The sequence below is a fragment of the Xiphophorus hellerii genome, chromosome 11 (genome assembly GCF_003331165.1).
Source record: "Xiphophorus hellerii strain 12219 chromosome 11, Xiphophorus_hellerii-4.1, whole genome shotgun sequence".
Classification (NCBI taxonomy): Eukaryota; Metazoa; Chordata; class Actinopteri; order Cyprinodontiformes; family Poeciliidae; genus Xiphophorus; species Xiphophorus hellerii.
This window is the reverse complement of record NC_045682.1, coordinates 12,094,557-12,115,679: the sequence shown is the minus strand read 5'-3', so window position 1 is coordinate 12,115,679 and position 21,123 is coordinate 12,094,557. Positions and strand designations below refer to the sequence as shown.

The 21,123-nt window shown below is 37.8% G+C and overlaps 2 protein-coding genes across 6 annotated transcripts; both read left to right on the top strand.

The window, feature by feature from the left end:
* The first annotated feature begins 923 nt into the window (after positions 1 to 923).
* mepcea (methylphosphate capping enzyme a) lies at positions 924 to 12,108 on the top strand. 5 transcript variants are annotated; one of them, XM_032576913.1, is made up of 5 exons: positions 924 to 1,261; positions 3,128 to 4,920; positions 8,488 to 8,706; positions 9,371 to 9,494; positions 9,577 to 12,108. In XM_032576913.1, exons 2-5 carry the CDS (start codon positions 3,169 to 3,171, stop codon positions 9,609 to 9,611), a joined length of 2,130 nt encoding a protein of 709 aa, XP_032432804.1. In that variant the 5' UTR covers positions 924 to 1,261; positions 3,128 to 3,168; the 3' UTR covers positions 9,612 to 12,108. The 5 variants fall into 5 exon arrangements, with proteins under 5 accessions (XP_032432804.1, XP_032432805.1, XP_032432808.1 ...); XM_032576914.1 differs by having other exon boundaries at positions 3,122 to 4,920; XM_032576917.1 differs by having other exon boundaries at positions 924 to 1,297.
* Positions 12,109 to 15,442: 3,334 nt separating this feature from the next.
* spag7 (sperm associated antigen 7) lies at positions 15,443 to 20,604 on the top strand. Its single transcript, XM_032576943.1, has 7 exons — positions 15,443 to 15,599; positions 17,429 to 17,496; positions 17,594 to 17,682; positions 17,767 to 17,851; positions 17,953 to 18,042; positions 19,318 to 19,474; positions 19,572 to 20,604. The coding sequence occupies exons 1-7, from the start codon at positions 15,515 to 15,517 to the stop codon at positions 19,685 to 19,687; spliced, it is 690 nt and encodes a 229-aa protein (XP_032432834.1). The 5' UTR covers positions 15,443 to 15,514; the 3' UTR covers positions 19,688 to 20,604.
* The last annotated feature ends 519 nt before the right edge of the window (positions 20,605 to 21,123 follow it).

The window sequence follows — 21,123 nt, the reverse complement described above, 5'->3', positions numbered from 1 at the left end:
TCCACTTTAAAGTTCTTATTCAATTAAACTATTGATGGTATTTTCTTACTTTATTTCATCATTAAACTTTCCTGAAACTGAAATTGCTCTAGGGAGCTTATCTTTATATTTTTAGTCAACAATTAAATAAATAAATACATAAATGTAGTTGTTATCCTCCTAGCTATAGATGAACAACCATAGTATTCCTCCCAAATCTATCTATATCTATCTATCTATCTATCTATCTATCTATCTATCTATCTATCTATCTATCTATCTATCTATCTATCTATCTATCTATCTATCTATCTATCTATATATATATACTGTATATACAGTACAGACCAAAAGTTTGGACACACCTTCTAATTCAATGGGTTTTCTTTATTTTCATGACTATTTATAAGGCAATAAATCCCACTTATTAACCTGACAGGGCACAACTATGAAGTGAAAACCATTTCAGGTGACTACCTCTTGAAGCTCATCAAGAAAATGCAGAGTGTGATCACAGCAAAAGGTTGCTACTTTGAAGAAACTAGAGTATAAGGGGTATTTTCAGTTGTTTTACACTTTTTTGTTTAGTGCATATTTCCACATGTGTTATTCATAGTTTTGATGCCTTCAGTGTGAATCTACAATGTCAATAGTCATGAAAATAAAGGAAACTCATTGAATTAAAAGGTGTGTCCAAACTTTTGGTCTGTACATATATATATATATATATATATATATATATATATATATATATATATATATATATATATATATATATATATATATATATATATATATATATATATATTTATATATGGGTGAAAAGTTTAATTATTATGTTATTAAACCGCTGACATTTATAACTTGATAAAGAACAGGAGAAGGAAGCTGACACTAACAGCAACAGTGCTCACCACCTTGCGGGTTCTATAGTGTGACTGGGATCTCCGCCCCAGTCACAGTTGGCTACAGCTCGGAGCCCGGATGCGCCGCCATGCCGACTCTTTCTGCGAATGGAATCATTTATTCACCAACCTGCCTGTTACTGGCCGACTAGAGTTAACTGAGAAGCTCCACAAGACCGTCTGAAGAGGCGGTGGAGCCAGTGTTGTGTTCAGACCAGCGCCGTGCGTGTCCGTGTAGCTTCCCACTCTAGTGTTGATACTGAGACAGTTGTGTGGTTAGCTATGCTAACGTTAGCCTGAGCGGAGGGAGTGCGGCGGCGGCGGCGGCGGCGGGGTAGTGACAGTCCGGCCGGAGGCGGGGAGAGCTCAACTGCGAGGTGAGACTGTTATTCTGATGGGGACTACACGCGCGGGTAGGTGGCCATCTGGGAGATAGTATCGCTTTCATAACAGCGAGTCTGGGTTTTAGCAGCGCCCAGGCAACAGCACGTCGAGGTAGGTCCTCCGGTGCTTATCTATTACCGCTGTTTGACCGGAGCAGAGCCGAACGTTTACTCGACGTTTCGCTGCTCTGGCCCGCGATAGAGAAGCTAGGAGCTAGTAGTGAGCTAACACGACAACTGTCCAACACGGACTCTCAAACTTTCCAGGTCTATAACCCTTCAGCAGACATGTCACGTCACAAACGTGATTGTGGTACAGCCTTACACACTGGCAGCTTGTAAAAATAAGACAATTTATTCAGTTGTGGTATTATATTGGGATAGTAAATATTATTTTTGTACAGAATCCGCAGTAAATACAAACTCATTGATTATAACAGGGATCAAGCTGACTTGTTATGTACTAATTATAATCCTGCTAAGTTTGGAAAAAGTTACATATATATATATTTGTATCTAGATTTCTTCAAGTAATTTGTCCAGACATTCTCCTTTTGCATTAATGGTGAAGTGTATAGATCTGATGTTGACCATAAACTTGGCAACTGTGATGGATGGCTGCAATCCGAGAAAGCCTGATGTCAGCAAACTTTTTAGAATTAGTTTCCTGTATAATTGTATTAGATATGTTTAAGCTGCAGTAAGTACAACAATAGTCTTCTTCACAAACAGTGGTTCAAAAAGTTTTCACCTCAACAAAGATAATACTTGAAGAATATTTAATATATATTGATTTTACAATGATTATTTTTGTTATTTATTTAGTGATTTGCGACCTCCAGTTGTATAGGAACAACTCTAACATAGAAAATAACTGTTTTTGAAAACTTTAGGCCAAAAAATCTACATGGTAATTCCTGGATTTGTAAATTCTTTAAGAAATATTTACAGTATATGTTTGTTTAAAAATCAACATAGAAATCTAAAAGTCTTGAAAACTCTCAAATTTAAAATACAGTATTTGAAGGAAATGTTTTATAAAATAATTTGATAATGTATAATAACACATGTAAATATATTAATTATCTAAAAAAATAAACAGATGTCATTTAACCAAATTCGAGAGACATTATAAAGCATCACATACTAATATCCTCAAGCGATGAGCTCATTAATTGGTCAAAAATTCTGATCTTTGACCAGTTTTCTTTTTCAGGATCTGTAATTGCCAGTTAATATGGTTATAGTATATAATATGTACATTTTTGAGTTAAAGTGGACATATGCTGTCTTGCATAAACTCTTACATCTGTTTTGAAAGATTCAAAAACTACCTTTACTAAGAACATGCTGCATTTTTTTCTCTTCATAAATGAGATTTATGAAGAGAAAAATTCATAAAAATTCAGCCAGGAATAACTTATTCGGTGTATTGCTGTTATACTGTGTTGTGAAAAGGTATTTCTTCTGTTTTTGATTTCTATAAACAATCAGTGTTTCAGATCATAAAACACATTATATTAGATTAGGATAACTTGAGTAAATACCTCAGGCAGTTTTTAAATGAGGAATTGATTTATTAAAAATTGTAAAAGTGATTATTGCCAGAACGTTATTGTTATTGGAGCATTTGCGATAACTGGTAATAAATGTTTTAATTTGTTGTGGAGGATATTTGGCCCACACTTTTTTACAAATTACCTTTAATTCTGCCACATTTAGCCGGATTGAAGTCCAGACTTTTAATAGACTATTCCAAAACCTTGTGCCTAGACCCCAATATAGTAAAGACTTGCAAATTTTCTATGGTTTGCCTGTGCTTTTAATCTAACATATGTTTTCTGTGACTTCCAGACCCAGTAAAACATCAGTGTCTTTCTAGCTGGGAAAACTAAAAGAAAATGTCTATTGAAGAGCAAAGCGCAAAAGCTGGGAGTCCAAAAGCCAGCTCGGCATCTCCTCTTCAGCTTTCAGACTGTACTGGAGGCTACAGCAGTGTTTCCGTGATGATGGAGGAAGCTGCGGCCACGCCTGACTTTGCAGCCGCTTGTCCCGTCCCTGACACCGCAGCCTCACCAAAACACACGAGCACGGACAGCGCGGGACAGAGAGCGAAAGGAAGCGAGAACAGCATCAACCGCAGGAACAGCTTCCATCACTCTAAACAGCAGACGCAGTCGAGGCTAACGAAGCGGCGCTACACAGCGAGTTCGAGCTTCAAATATCCCACGTCAGGGAAGAGGAGACGAAGGGCCAACTCTGAGAGCGACTCCGTCCTGCCAACCAACTTCCTCCTTGGAGGTAACATTTTTGATCCGCTGAACCTCAACAGTCTGCTGGATGAAGAAGTCAACAGGGCACTCAACGCGGAGACGCCAAAATCCTCCCCGCTGCCGTCGAAGAGCCGAGACCCGGTCGAGATCCTCATCCCCAGAGACATCACGGATCCGCTCAACTTGAATAGCGGGATAACAGACAGCAGCTTTTTGGCATCTCCCTATAAAAGCGGTGGACGGAAAAGACACCGCAACCGACACCACGGAGGAGGAACCGGAGGGGCGAGCGGGATCTCAACTACGCAGATAAATCCATTGGAAATGGAAAAAAGTGACGTGAAAGCCAACACTTCCACAGAGGCTGCAGGCATGCCAGGTTCGTCCTTTGCACAAGATACCTCCAAAGAGTTGAACAGTTTGTCGAGCGTCGCAGGGGATTCCCACAATCACAGCACTAATAGCTCATCCAGCTGCAAGGATGACGTGACATCTGCACCTGCGGAGGAGGCAACACCCATCTCGTCTGCAGGAACAAACCACCAAGCGAGCAGACGCAAGCGAAGGCGCAACTCTGGCAAAATGGAGCCTCCCGTCACCCACTCGACCCCTGTTTGCAAGGCAACATCTGGAGATAGAAGTTGCGGCACAACAGGGCAAAGAAATTCCTTCCACACGCCCAGGGGGGATGGCCCAGGACTTCGTCAGCACCAGCAGCTCCACAATCAGGTAAAGGAACATCAGAAGAAGTTCCAGTACGGGAACTACAACAAATATTACGGATATCGCAACCCGAACTGTAGTGAAGACCCTCGCATACATGTGCTCCGTCAAGAGTGGTTCACAGGTAAAGATGTGCTGGACTTGGGGTGCAACTCCGGCCACCTGACCCTCTATATTGCCAAAATGTTCAGACCAGCGCGCATACTGGGTCTCGACATCGACAGCGGTCTCATACATGCAGCTCGTAAGAATATTAGACATTATCTGTCTGAGCTTCAGACCCAAGAAGCCAGGCGTGCGGTGCAGGAGAAGAAGCCTGCCAAACAGGAAGACTGTGAGGCAGGGACGGGGAAGAAACACGATGAATCCGAGATCAGGGCTCAAAACGGGGAAGAAGACAAAGGACAGAGCGGCCCTGCGAGCGCTGGAGCTGACAAAGACTCCTGTCACACAGATGAGGCCGTAACCCAGAGGCAGGACGGTAAAACGGAGGAAATGGAGCAAAAACATTGCGATGCGCCCTCTGCTGACTGCTCTGCGAGTTGCTCTTTCCCCGTGTCTCTGCGGATCTCCAGGGGACCCATCGCTGCGCCTCCAATAACAGAAACATGTACCTCTCAGCCCGGACAGTTCCCTGCTAATGTGTCCTTCATCAAGGTAAGACGTTGCTTTTTGGAAATTAGTCCCGTATATAGTCCCACCATATACGGGACTAACTTGTCCCGTATATGGTGACATCCAGTTAGACAAAGGCTGGTAAATCCTAGGGAAAAATAGAGACTTTTAGTAAAAGTGAAATAAATGTTATTGGCAAATTTAAAAAGTTTAATAATGTCTGATCTCTACTTTTGTAAAACTCTGAAGTTCTGTGAAACAGTTTTCACAGAACTGCTTTTCTAACTATAATAACTATAATCTAAATATTTCCTAACCTCTCATCACGGGCTAACATTAAGTAAATTATTTATATCAGGAACAGAGGTGATGTCACTTTGTCAGATCAGCTGCTATAATATAATATGGTCATACGGCTGTAAAACAAATACAAAATAATATTTATTATTATTCAGTTAGCATTAACTAAAAAAAAACAACTGCTGTTTCTGTGTGGATTTCACTAGAAAGACTTTGATTTTTAAAAAGCAGCATGTTGCTTGACACTTCAAAAGCATAATCTCTTTCCTAGTTAAAGTAAAGCTCTGTATTAACAGAAAACTTACTGTAGAACAAAGTTTAAATTTAAAGTGCCCCTTTGAGCCCTCTGACTTTATGTTAAACACGTCACCGATGATAAAAACAGCTAACTTTTTGAGTCACCAGCTAATATTTCATGCTTCTCTTAAAATTAAATTCTGTTGCGTTTAAGATGTCAGCTGCATCAAAGCTATGTGGTTTTTTTTTCTTTTACTTTGTCTGACATACATAAATATCCCTTCCCAAACATTATTAACACAGTGGATTATATTATATCTCAGCAGATAAAGGAAATATATCAGTTGGTTTTGAGCTTTCTAACAAAGAAGTGTCTTCACCCCAGACCTTATCTGATTTTCTCTATTTGCAGACGTTTGTACTTTTGAGCCCAACAGGAAAGATATTCATAAGTCATTGGGGACTTACTAACTTGTCCCCTTACTCTTCTCTCTGCAAATTAGCACTAATTTTAAAAAAAAAATCAACATTAATCTGGAATACGTTAGTTGGAAAACTGGCCACCTCATATTTACTAAATAGTTTTATTATTTGATATTTTACTGTTTTTATAGAATCACAACCTTTTTTTTTTTTTATTAAAAAAGCAACCGGAATGTTGATGAAGGCGGTCGGCTTTTTAAACCAAATTGACTCAGCAGTTTACAACGTTTTATTAATGTCATTAAAATTGTTCCTGTCTTTTGCTACAGACATTTGTTTTAAAAAGCTAAGGAGCCGAAACTGAAGTGCTCATTCTTCCCCTACGATGGAAAATGAAAAGAGAATGTCAGATAAAATCATTTAAGGTGGAAAAGTAATATTAGTCAGTTATGTTTGATGGAGTTTACTGTCATGTAAAATTTAAAAACCAGGTGAGCCTTTGCAGTTGGCTCGACTGAATTCCTTATCACTATGATCAAGACAATTAGGAAATTAAGTACGTCTTGTTTATTTTGGTGCCTTGCACTGACCAACATTCTTCACAAAGACAAAGCGTAACAAATAAAGCATAATTAGAAACAGAATATTCGAAAGGATCATAATAAAAAGCTTATTTGAATTAGAATGTCTTCAGCTGTTTTTTAAATGAGTTCAGATTTTAAAAACAAAAAAGAAAGTCCTCACCACAGTCGGTCCAACAGTTTGGGAGGAGTTTTATATCTCATCCTTGGGATTACGAGTCGACTGCTTACAGGACTCAAGTCCTCGAGTTTCAGGACGTTTTCCTAGTTAAGAGTCTGGCAGAGCTTTGGACCTGCTGCTGACAAGTAACTTTTTATTGTTGATTAGCATAAAAAGTGCAATAAATTAGTCCAGATGGGAGAAAATGAAGGCATTAATAATCATCCAAAGTCTTTTGTTTTGACACCAACCTTCTTAGTTTGGATACTTCTCAAGTGAAAACCTTTGATCAAGGTGTGTAGAGTGACCTTAAAGAGACCGTTGTTGGTGAAGAGACAACGCAATCACTCTTCATGAGCTATATGAAGTTGGTCCCTTAAATAATGTCACTTCTGAGCCTAAAGGACAGTGATTGTATAATTGGGAAGTAGATTTTTACTGTATGGCACCTAAAATATTGTGACATACTAGATCTCGCTTCCACACATTGATTTTTGGAATGACAAGTATGCTCAAATTGTCAGCAACAAAATGGTCTGTTACCTTCCCAAAACATTTTATGATGGTATTTTCCCCAGGTAATGTCTTCTCAGTATGTTTTTCACCAGTTTACCTCTTCCTACACAAACTGTGTTTGACACAAAAGGGACACCAGATCTGATTCAGCCATAAATTCTTGCACCAAAGCGGTGATTTACCCGGGCCGGGGCAGAATCTGTTCATCTGCGCTACACCCAGTTCTTGTTGTGGCAATGAAGACACGGAAAAACTGGTGCCAAGTAAGCATTAGAAACCAGCTGGAACCAGTTTGGTGGGGAAAACCCTCTCCGTTATGACAAATTGAACAATGGAAGGAAGATCATTTCTATAATTAAAATTTAAAAAAGTAATGGAAATTTATATATTTGGGTAGTGACAAATGCGTAGTTTGGTAATTGTTGTTTCTTTTTGTCTTAGAGTAACTAAATTCAAAAGGCTTTGTTTTTGTCCTCAACATGAATTGGTTAGATGGAGACCAAACTGTTTTACTGAATAAAATCAAAAAGCACCCTCCTCCACTTGTGTGTGTGTGAGTGTGTGTGTGTTACAAATAACAGCAGCAGCAGTCATTTGGTAAGTCTCTGAAGCGCCTGTGACACCCACTCAGTCTACAAAACTAAACGTTTGGCTAAGATAACAGAATGAAAAGTGTCTGTTTCGGAAAATAGACTGTCACTAAAACGTGGCAAAAATGGATCAGTTGCATAAATATGAATAAATATAATGAACAGAGGAGGAAGAGGCTTTAATGCCAGAGGAACTATATTTTGCACACATAAGAAATGTGGATCAAAACATTAACTGCATCAAATTTTGCTTTTGCGCATATAATTAGGGCTCTTGTAAATTAATATTTTAGTAATCGAGTACTCTATAGATTATTTTTACGATTAATCTCAGTGCTGTAACGTCAAGACAAGACATTACAGCACTGAGATTAATTTTGTTTTGAAGAAAAATCTGAGAATTAAGCAGTGATTAAGGCAAATTTGTGTTGTGAATGACAAAAATAAGATTGACTTCATATTTGCATAATCTTGCAAGTCACATTTCCTTCCCCCCAAAAAACATCCTGCATCACTGATGTACTTGAGCATTCAGTTAGATTTTTTAGAAAGAAATGAAAAGCTCTGTATGGAAAATCAGTGTTGCTGTTGTCTGCTTTGCAGTAAACACCAAACGAAAAAATAATGCATTGTTATTTCTGCATTTTGTTTAATTTACATGTCAGCTTTCTTGCCTCCAGCCTCCCCATGTCAGCATCTTTTTACAAGCTGTAATCTTTTATGGAACACAACTTCACAAAAATGTTTTATCCATTTACCAAAACAGTGGGTTTTTTTTTCTCCCGCCTTTGCTTTCCTTCAGGCTAACTATGTTCTGGAGAACGATAATCTCCTCATGACTCAGAGGGCAGAGTATGACGTGATCTTGTGCCTCAGTGTTACAAAATGGGTTCACCTAAACTGGGGCGACAGCGGTCTGAAGCGGCTCTTCAAGAGAGCCTACAGACACCTCCGCCCTGGAGGCTTGTTCATCCTGGAGCCGCAGCCCTGGGAGTCCTACGTCAGGAGGAAGAAGCTGACAGTAAGAGGATTTTCACTTTTATTTTTTATTTTTTGTTGTTTTAACAAGCATTCAGTTCCACCCACACTCATTGGAATCCTCTGAAAAAAACAGTTGCTCCTTTATTGTAGTAGCAAAATCTCACATTGTAAAATTAGCCTTTTAATTTGAGTACATTTATTCAACTTGATCATATCCCACTTTTTCTTTTCTACAAAACCACCGGTGGCACAATTGTTAGCATTGCATCATTTAAGGCCATTATGTTGATAGAGCAGCATTCAGTTTTTTCCTCCAGGATTTGAAAAATAATTAAACAGGCCATCTGTGATGGTGCGTTCACACCAAGCACGTTTCGCGTGTCTGGTTTATTATTCAAAGTTTATGTGGAGTCGCGGCATCAGACGTCTCAAGATCGCTCTAGCCGTTGTTTTCCATTGTCGGTCTATTTGTCAGACATGGTGGACGCTTCAAATGGGTCCTCTATGCGCCTCCACATAGACTTTGAATGTAAACCAGACGCGTGAAACTTGTTTGGTGTGAACGCACCATGACAAGCCTGCCAGGCTGTAAAAAGGGCTGCTAAAATGTCCTCAGTCTGGTCTAAAATGAGTAATGAAATGTTTTCTTTATTGTCATTTTAGTTTATATGTAACCATTATTTTCTTCTTCCTTCCCCCATAAGGAAAACATTAACAGGAATTATCGCAGCATCAGACTCAAACCTGATCAGTTTTCATCTTACCTCACAAATGAAGTGGGCTTCACAAGTTTTGAGCACCTGGGATCTCCTAAGTGTTCAGTAAGAGGTAATAGTTTGCCGAGTTTCCTTCTTGCATAACACATAGCTGTTTTTAAGATCTAGTAATTTTTTTTTTCCTCATGATGCAGGTTTTCAGAGACCAGTCTATGTTTTTCACAAATGACCACCTCTGCCTTGAACAACAGCGAATGTGAGTAGCCGAAAGCCACCGCCTTTCATTCAGGCCAGCCAGCTTCACTGGACTGTGATGCATCATCCTTAGCAGATCGGGTTTGCACTTGGTGCTGAAGATCAAAGTCTAAAGCAAACGTGCCACAGGGACCAAAAAGTGGAATTCATTGCTCCGTCAACAGGACGCCTCTTATCAAAAAGACGAGTAGCTGTCAGTTTGGAGACCGCAAAAGAAATGCTGAACCGATCACTCCCTTTGAACTGTCCGAGCGGTAATGATCCCCCAGACTGATGCGTGGCCATAAACTGTGTTTGCTCAGATGTCATCACGTTCATAATGTTCTCTCTTGCCACATCAACTAGACTTAAATAGACGGAAGGTTTCTCAACTAGTTATTATCACTGTTTTAACAAGCTTTAGATGTTTTAGTCTTCAGATGTGGGTTGTGTCTACAGAACTGAGGTGTACCACGAAAACATGGTGGATACTGAACTGACTTCATGCTCCGATGAAGCCTGTTGAAATGCAGGGACTTTTCTTGTTAGTTTTGAAAGAGATGGCGTTGAAACAACAACCTCTCGGCCACGTTTTTACCCCCAAAAAACAAATGTATGCACACGTGTTGCTGTTTTCAAACACTTAAAGCTCATCTATTTTCCCTATTGCCACACACTAATATCTAAGTTGTCTTTGATTTTTTGGAGAATGTGGCAAACTTAAAAGTCCTGTATAGATCAAATATGACAATCGAGAAAGTAAATTTGTTTTCTTTAATTTCTAAATTTCTGCTCCAATAGAGGCTAATTCAGGAAGAGTAGTGATGCACATCCTTAACAGACTGTTGATTTTACCACCTTTCATTATCCCTACATAGGTGAATAGGACTCATAAATAGAGATGCACCGATCAGAATTTTGTGGCCAGTTTCCAATTTTCAATTTTTATACGGGTTTAATCTGCGCAATTTCTCTTGAGAACCCAGTAGATATAAGAACAGCTTTGAAAATCGTTCTACTGTTAGCAGTCGTTTGACAAAATGATCAGAGTTCACATCTTTAACCCGTCACCATCTTTTATCAGCGATTAGCACAGATAGCTTTACTTACCCAGCAGTTTCCATATGTATAATCTGAAGAACGTACATCCTTATCTCAAATTTAAGTTCACGAAAAGAGGCCAACACTTCCAAGGAATTGTCGCAAGCTCAAAAGGATGAAATGGCAACTTTGCTGTAATACATTCAGCCTTCCTGTTATCCGCTAAATGTCTCACCGTCTCCCCTTCTGTTGCAACCTGAATGGGCTGCAAATAATTCTCAACATGTCAAAGTAAGACACTTCATTTTAACCATCTCTATTATACACAGTAACAAATTATATACCGAAGAGTGTTGTCAACTTTAGCTGTTAGCATAAGGTAGGCTATGTTTCTTGAAGGCAAAAGATCAAATTTTCTTGTGAAAAATGTGATTTTTTTCTCGGTGCATCTCAATAATATACAATCAATAATCGTAATATTCTGATATTTAAAGAGAGCTGGAGAAGGTTTTAAAGCTGATATAAAATGGGCCTAAAAAGCACAGCTAAAGTTTTGCCTCGGCGCTAATATGCTGGGTAAACAAGTCAGCTGTGTGATTATGAAGCATCGACCTCTGTTTTTATTCTCAGCTTTATTGATCATCTCCTTTAACCATCATCACTCTCCTGTAATATCTGTCCAACATTTGAGACTGAACAACTATTTTCATTTGTAGAACATAAAACCTTTTTTCGCAGGAAACATCCCATTGATTTTTTTTTTTTTTAATCCAGTTTTCAATATGATGTTTGATTTGATGTGCTGCCAAAACAATGTCTGATAGATTCATGAATCATGTCAACAATGTTTCGGTCTATGAGCAACACAAAGTCTAAACGTTTATAGAGTTGTTGTAATTGTTCACTGAGCACCACTGATTTGTGCATCCAGGACAGAAAAATTTCAGTTTTTCAGCAGCTGCTTGTTGATCTCTTTTGGAATATGTTAGCCAGTGAATGACTGGGATGGATGAAATGTTTCTAATTCAGTAAAAGATCACTGTAAATAAGTCCCCATATTTTTTTTTCCTGTTAATATTTAGTTCCCAAATACTGCGTTTTAAGATTTTGGATTTTCCTGTTTTCAGATGTTTGCTGCCAATTCATGTGTGGAGCTGCAGGTCTTTTTGTCCTTAAAGATTTGACGATCCAGCATTGTATGTACAAATTAATCTGGATATTCTTACAATTGTTTTGCTTTGTTCTGCCCTGCAGGGCACGTGTATTGTTCAGTTTAGTGCTTTTTTTTTTGTTTTCTTAATGTCTTTTTTGATTTGTTTGTTTTTGATAAAATGTTTGAAAGGAGCAACGGCATGAGTGCACTCTTATTTTCTTTCAATATTTCGGTTGTGCCTTATTTGCTCTTCTACACATCTGGTACTCATCAGAATAAATGTAATTCATTTTTGGTTTTTAATGAGTTACTAAAAGAGAAAGTTAATTTTTAATTTGAATTAAAATTCAAATTAATACGGGATAATACATCCCACACAGTCAGTACCATTTCTTCAAGTGGAACAGAATTGCTACCAAAGCAATTCCTGTTAAGGAAGTGTTTCTGATTTGCATTCAGTTATGTAAAATAAATTAAAAGTACTATTAAAGTATACTATGGGGAAATACAATGTTTTTTTGAAAATAGCTACCAAAATAAATTGGTGTATAGGTTTAAGTGACACCTTATGATTTTACATAGAAATATATAGCTTACCTCCAGTTGTTGTTGAACCTATTTTTTTTATTCTGAAAGTGTCTAACATTTCATTACAATTGGTTGGAGATTTGGTGAGATGCTATTCACTCAAAATTTTAGTTTAGGTACAAACTCTAAATAATTTTGTAAATACCTGTAGCAGTAAACATGTTGCATTGGAAAAAGTAGGAATTGTTGCTTTTCTGTTATAAATAGAAGCAACTTGGTCACATTTTCAATGTTTGTGTTACACCGTCAGTACAGTCAACTCATTCTCAAACAAACCAGTTAGGGCACCTGTTATCACCCGAGTATGAGTTAAATGTGAAAATACAAAAACCATCCTCAGAGACATTTGACCTTCCAATTCAACACAGCGCAGACAAAGTGACAATGAATCTGCATCGCAGTCCTGACTGGTGTATTGTAGTGCCGTCCGTCTGTTTGCCAGCAGCGTTGTCCAGACAGACAGACAGACCGAACGGTGAAACAACATAAACACAGATGAGACATAACACTTCATTCACAAAAGCTGCGCTCCATCCCAGCTATTTGGGTCAGTCACTTGACCGTTATTGTCTCCTGTCAGCACGGCAACCAGCGAAAGCATGCCAGACCCAACTCAGACTGCTTTCCACACTGTTATTTCAAAGAAGCCCACCAAAGTGGGGTATAATTCAGACAGTGATAGTAATCAAAAACATATCTGCATGTTTATTTTAATGCATTTATTGGCAGAAAGCAAATAAGCTAGACAATTCCAGTCAGGGCAGCGTAAAAGTGTGGTGTACCTATTATTTTACCCACTACAGAAACTCTTATGTTGGATCCAACTTTATTGGATGGTGAAGCAGCAAGTCAGCCATCTCCGCTTAATATTCCAGAGGTTGTCTCCTAGCATCATGCAGGTATCTCTGGACCATCATCAGAGTACTAAGAACGCACGGCACAACACCTGGAACAAAACAAAAAGTCAAAACGTTAGCTCTTCTTACACCTTCACATAGTGCTTTCTTCTGAGAGTAATCTTAGCCTTTACCTATATCTTCGAGGACAACCATGGTGTCCAACAATGTACTCTTGGGCATAGCAGAACCGTCTGCAGAGTCCTCTGTACCCACAGGTCCAATACTGCATCTCTGGATCTTCTCCTGATGACAAACATGAAAGAAAAATCATCCCTTCCATTAGAAATGAAATCATCTTTTTTTTCTTTTTATTGTCACACACTTTAAATGACTGATATCAGAACAACACAAACAGGTGAGATTGTCAATATAAATTGCTTTATTTTGGCTTCACAATGTAGCAAAACAGATTCATCCATTGCTCACCCTCCGCAGTCGCGAACATCAGGAGGAGAACGAGGAGAACCAAGCTCAGTCCTTTCATGGTTGGGCACCAATTAACGTTCAGACTGCTGCTGACACACTGATGCTGCATTTATACAGCATTTCAAGCACAACGGGGGGAGGAGTCCGTCCTGTCTGTCCAAATCACAACAAGAGCATCTCACTGAAAGATGTCTGGGGCATGGAGGTCATGGCTGTCATGTTACACCAACGCACAAAAATCCTTGTGCTACATTTTCAAAGTTCTGAGAACTTATTGAGCAGATTGTTTAGCTTTCGACATCTGCTGAAATAAAAAGGGGTTTGTTGTGTCAAATTATACTTACATGTAATACTTTGGTTGAACCGAAGAGTGGATCACAGCAAAGCAAAAGTTGAATTTCCAGGAGATGTTTGTTTGGCTGTGCAGGTCGGGGCGCTGTCTGTGTTTTCACAGCCTGGCCTTCTGCTCATCCAGGCCTCTCTCCACATCTGAATATGGCTCCAGTTCTCAATTATTGCTGATGCTGTGAAACTACAATCACGCTTCACAAAACATGCCCCAGTGACGCAAGGGAGAATTGTTAACTTAACAATAAAAAGGTATGAACACATACACACACGATTGTAAAGCTTGCCCCCTGTTGCTTACGTAAAGGTGTTTATTTGCATGTTTATCCTGTCTTCTGTTGGCCTCAGTAAAAGCCAAGAGATTATCCACACATTACCACATTTTAAGAAATTATAATCAACTTTTACTTCATAATTTAAAACAATTGCAGCAACATATTCTCACACTGGTTGTTTTCTTAAATCTAAGATTTATTTAATGAATGTTGTCATTTAAAAATGTCGATTTATCTATAGTGTCTATACCCTAAAGTTAGCATTTAACAACTTTGTGTATCTCTTGGGTTTATATCTGACATAACAACGGCCCAATTCTCTTATGCACTCTTCAAAATGGGAAATATGAGACAACATGATACAAGGCAAATGGCCACAGGGGGATAGCTACACAGCTAAATTTGTGTAAACTTGCACTGATATTTATAAAAATATTTATTTTCTGACAAACACAACACAACTTTACTTATGAAGAGTGGAAAGACAGGATTGTTGTCTATACACACTTCTACTATAAATTATTCATTCCCCTTGCAGATTCAACATTCCAACACGCTGGTTCTGACAGGAAGAGGCCGAGCCAGAGCCACACTTAAATCTGATCAAAAGTCTATAATTGAAGTTAAACATTAGGCCAAGATGCTCTCCGACCTCAAAGATTTTGAGCTCGTCACAGAAGACAAACTGTTAAAATACCCATGGAACCACACCAAAAAGCAATTTATATTTTTTTTTTACAATTTATTATCTTTAAATTCCTGTCTTATTTTCTATCCAAAACTGACCTAAGTCATTGCTTTAAATCTTCAACAACCTGAAAACTAAAAAAAAATGTGGGATTAACCGCAAAGATATTTTAAAATCTTTTTTTCTTTCTATTATTTGTTGAGTGTCTCGCCATCTTCAGCGGTGTGGTTTACAATTGTGCTAATAAGGTTCAGATTGAGCTTGTCTTGTACAACTTGTGTTCTCGTCACATTAATGTGTGACGACCTTAAACCAATAAATATGATGTTCAGCTCGGCTTTCACTGCAGCACTACAGCCCTTTGGGACGTGGTGGCAGCAGATTGTGTGAATGCAGACTTTCTCTACAGAGAAGAATACTAAGCCCTAACACGCATGCGCACCCGTGTTCGGCTGGAGAAGAGGTTTATATCGTTGCAAGATGGCGGACCTCCTTGGTTCAATCTTAAACTCGATGGAGAAACCTCCTACAGTCGGCGACCAAGAAAGCCGACGAAAGGCTCGAGGTACGCAGCACGCTGTTTAGATAAGGACCCACTTCATCTGTGCGTGAAGTGGGGAAATAGCGCCAAAAAGCGGGCGCTAGCGAAGGTCTAAACCTAAAGGACATGCTAAGGGAGCATTTGTTTTGCTATTAATGGACATTTGAGCTTTCAGTTTCACGTAAGCTGTGTTGACCCGAGCGTGGCACCGTCTCAGTGAGACACGCAGCTTATCGTTTGAGAGTCTGTGGACCCAGGCTGCTGCGGCACTGTAAACAAACACCACACTGTTCACGTGGGTCCTTAACAATAAATGACATCTTCCTCAAATTCATATCCGTTTATCTGCGCTTTAATTATGCTACATTTCCTCCCTGACAAGAGATTATCTATTAATAATTAAACTACCGTCAATACTATTAGAAATGGCTAAAGGCACTTTTACAAAGCCCGTGCACTAATGAAAGCCTGATAAGCTTGCAAATAATTTGGGAATAAATGTATTAAAAGTATAATATAAATCTTGAACGCATACATTAAATAAAATAATTCAAATATTTTATTAAATCCCAATTTATTTCAATTTGTTATAGAATAAAAACATATATGTTAATCTTTCCATTTTTAGTTAATTATTTTTACTTATCTATATTATTTTATTAATTTCACCTGTGATTATTTAATTATTTATGGGTTTATTTAATCTAATTAATATTATAATTTGAGATATGTTTTAGTAATTCACTAATTATTGATTTATTGGAATTTTTTAAAAAAATGATCACATAATTAGTTTAATATTGATTAAAGTTAAAGTGCACATAAATATTTATTTTCATATAAATTTTCCTGTTCACTGTGACAGTTGTTGTAAAGAGGGAGAAGTCAACATTTATTTGATCAGGTACAGTGCTGCAAGCCATTCACATGAAAGTATTTTTTTTATTTGTAATTTTTAAACGAGACAGTCAAACAGTACATAAATAATAAGGCGTTAACACCAACAAGGGGATTTCTAACACACATCTTTTCTGGGGGAAGAAAATGATCCTGGATCAGGCCTTTGCTGAATTTATTTTATTTTACTTTGTAGGCTTGACACTTACTGTTGTCCTCCACTTGTTCACTTTTTTCAACGTTGAAGTGCGACTGCGCAGCACGTCGTCAAAGTCTGGAACAAAAACTGACCAGAAAATTTTGATCAATTTGAAACTTTTTTTTTTTTTGCAACTAAAGAGTGTGTTAAACAATAAATCAAGTAGCATCGGTAAACCTGAAGGTATTTGGTGAGCCTAATATAAATGTTTATATAATATAATATAAACATTTTTCTCATGATGTAGCTTTACATGAAAGAATGTACATTGCACATAAAATATCAGAAACTCTACATTTTGGATTTAAGATTTAAAATTTGTGTCAATTGAAACATATTTTTAAAGATTGAAGCAGGGTTTCCCAAAGTGTATTATAAGCCTGGCGGGCCACCAGGTTTTACTTGTGCCCCCACCAGGCTAAGCATTATTTAAGTCTTTTTTAAATGTTTGCATTTTTTAAGACTTTATAGTTGGTGTTCAGGTATTAATCTGCCAGTCTTTCAATAACACATAATCAAGTGATATTTTTCAAATTTCCTGTCAACTTTAAACATTTTTTAAATCAAAAACATGACGGGGCACTGGATGAATGATTGGCACCAACCACAGGGCTTAGCAAGTTTTCTGGGGGAAACCTTGTTGTAGGTTATCTGTCATCTGTTTAAGTGTTGTGGCTTAATTCGTTCCAGTTAGATAACCGAGCAAAAGCTTCAAGACTGTCCTCTTTACCTCATAAAAACCTTTTTTTTCTTAAAGAGCAAGCTGCAAGACTAAAGAAGATGGAAGAATTGGAGAAAAGAAAGAAAGCAGAGTTTAGGAAGAAGGTGAGACCTTCAAGTACAATAAATGTTTTTCTAATTCTCCTACGTCCCACATGTGGTCGCCATTTCACAACGTGATTATTCATCACCTTAAATCTAGATGGAGAAAGAGGTGTCGGATTTCATCCAAGACAGCTCACAACAAAAAAGAAAATACAGCCCTATGGGAAAAATTGAAAGGAGTATACTGTAAGAAATCACTATTTTATTTTTGGCGCAGTCTCGGCCCTATTCGGTATATTGATAAAAAAAACTCGTTGTGTATTTTTATAGGCATGATGTTGCAGAAGTGGCCGGTCTCACTTCGTTTTCTTTCGGAGAGGATGAGGAGAGTCGCTACGTCATGCTGTTTAAGAAGGTATTAGGTCTTTGCTCTTACCAAATTGTTGGATTTTCAAAACAAATTCTCAGTGTTTAGTTTAGCGGCTGATGGAGGAAAAATGTGATTGTTGAACTCAGGAGTTCGCTCCGTCGGACGAAGAGCTGGAGGCGTATCGCAAAGGAGAAGAGTGGGATCCGCAGCTGGCAGAACAGCGACGCAGACTAAAAGTAAGTCTGTGGGATTAAAACATAAAATAATGCATCAGATGATGATACCAACACACTTAGAAATCAAATGCTGTATTTTGTTGAAGTGTATTCTTATTCCTCAGACCAATTGGTGGTGAATTATAGCAATGCTTACAAAAAGAAGGTTGACGTTTTACCACAACATGAAATAAAATAACAACAAACTGAATGAGCTTTTTAGAGACCTGCTGTCAAGACAGATGTAGCTCAATCTCTTTCTTCTGACCTTTATTTGAAATTCTGGGTAAATAAATATTCGGAATTATGTTGTTATAATAAAAGGACAAACAAGGAATATCACTGTTATATCTGATATGGACAGATGTCTGATACAGGCAAAGTATCTGACCTCTACTCCTACAAAAAAAAAAAAAAAAGCTGTGTATTATCTTTGATGACGTTCTCCTTCTGTTCTGTCAAGCGTCGTCAAGTTTAATATTATAAATCTGATCTGAGCCGTAAGCATATCTTAGTATGCCCTAGTCTACCTATTACCTATAATTATGTAGTTGTGACCGGAAACCAGATGCTCACCAATATTCTGCACCTGTTTGTTTTATGGTGACATTTATATCTTTTGATTGAGCTGTTCTAGCATTTTCCGGGTTCATCAGGGTTCTTGTTCAAAACCCTGATGGACCGGTTGTGCAATCTAAATCCAAGTGAGAATCTGTGACAATCCACAGATTGCACAGAAATGATTCTGCACATTTTTACTGAGGCTGCAGTGTCGAGTGCAAATACAAAAACATTTTTAAAACCAATTTGCTGGCCTAACACAAAATGCTCACTAAAGTTTGTATTTTTATAGTGAAAAGGTTAGACATACAGTCCTGGAAAAAATGAAGAGCCCACTGCACTGAACCTTATTGAAAACCTCCTGGTTATTCCATCAAATATTGATTTCAGAACTGAGTTAAAAAAACAGTATTGTTGTTTCTAAAGGAATATGAACTTGTTTTCTTTGCATTATTTGAGGTCTGAAAGGGCTGCATCTTTTTTGTTATTTTTACCATTTCTCATTTTATGCAAATAAATACAAAATTTTTGCTTGGAATTTCAGAGACGTGTTGTCAGTGGTTCATAGGATAAAACAGCAATGTTCATTTTACTCAAACATTTATCTAAAAACAGTAAAAGCAGAGAAACTGATAATTTTAAGTGGTTTCATTTTTTAAAAGACACTCTGTGTAATACCTTCAATCTTTGTTAAATTTTTTCCCAAATTCATTTCTTGTTTTCTCCCCCTCACAGGAGCAGACTGCGTTAGAAGAAGCGGCGTCCACTCAGACAGAAAAGACACAAGCATGTCCCAACTCCAACTACAGAGACAAGTACAGTCACCTGATAGGCACCTCAGCTGCTAAAGATGCAGCTCACACACTGGAGGCTAACAGGAGTTACGGCTGTGGTGAGGATTTTCGCTGCCACGCGTAAAACAGGTAAATACTTCAGCTGCGATTCCTTCTCCGTGTTCACGCTGCGGTTATTTCTCTCCCTGTCGCCAGTGCCGGTGGCCAACAAAAGGGACACGCGCTCCATAGAGGAAGCCATGAACGAAATCCGAGCGAAGAAGCGGCAGAAGCGCGAAGACGACACGGGGGCACAGAGCAGCGGTTTCTGAATTCCCGCTGTTGCTGTTGTGTGTGGATGCGTGTGTTACTTTGTGTGCGCAGTTCGATTCTTCTGTCGATGCAGTTTTCCGTGCTTTAGGACTTTAAAGTATAGCTTATTGATTGGTCAGGCTTTACGTCTGTATGAACATGACTGTGATCTTCTTGCCCAGTGGACGATATTTAGGTTTGCAGATTATTGGCGACTCTTGAACATCTTCTTGTCACGTTCTGTTAGTCATCGGATGCCACGTGCCATTTTAAACCGTAACAGTATGAGTCAGTTGTTTGGAAAGTGTCTTGTCATTCAGAAAAAAACATGACGATAGATCATTTTTAAGTAAAATCTTTTGTTGCTTAATTATAATTTTTGATGCAGCTGCATATTTAAAAAAATGTTAGGAAAAGTTTTATTATTTAAAATCACTGCTAATTTTGTACCTTGGCTGTATTTTAGCAAGTTGCAGCTGCAGATTTCCATCGATAATGTTTAAAAATCCCCAGTGCATGTAGAAACAAACTTTACCTCTTTACCAGCTTCTTGTCAATTAGTTTTTAATTAAGGGTCGATTTTTTTCACTTTGAAAGGTTAAACTTCGCTAAATGTGTCCATCACAGGAGTAAGCCAGTTTTAAAACCCACTTTATCTGAATTTTTAAATGTGATTTTTGCTTTGTTTCTACACATTGGCACTGACTTGAGTGTGATAGTTTTAAATTTTTTTTTTCCATTTTAAGTCATGCAACAGGTGTCGTACTACTAAAATGGAGTAAAGATACACATCTCCTTTTAGCATTAAGATTTATTTAATCATCATCATCAGACTTTGAACCAAGGAGGAATAGCGTGGCGTCATTATGTCTTTTTAAACCTTGTTTTGTTTCCATGTGTGTTAATAAATGCTGCTTACAACTTTGTGTTACCTTTACTTTTGTACACACCTGGCACGCTTCTTATTTTTTAGCATTTTAATACACCAGCATGCTACATTTAAAACATATTTTATTTTACAATAAAATATATTGTAGAATAAAAGATTGCACTACTGGATCCTAAGTGCACTGTTATAGCACTATATGTTTTATTCATAATCTATCCCTAATATATTTTTAGAATAATTTAAAAAACAGTGAAAGTTATTTTTTATAATGTAGGACTGAATAAATTTTTTTTAAGTTTTCAAAATGTGCATAGTTTTTAACCCTAAAACTGTATGAGGGATAAACTGGCTTTTTATATTTTCAAAGCTTAATACCAAACTGGCTCCAGTATGTCCTGACTCTTATGGAGAGTGAAGAGTGTCGAATGACAATAATTTATATAATCATTAGTGAAGTGTGTCATTCATTTATTAAAACTCTTCACTGTCTGTAGATCTGTCTTTTGATCCGACTGTAAATAAAATAAATGCATTCATAAAAGTACATTTTTCTTATCTTTGATTGAT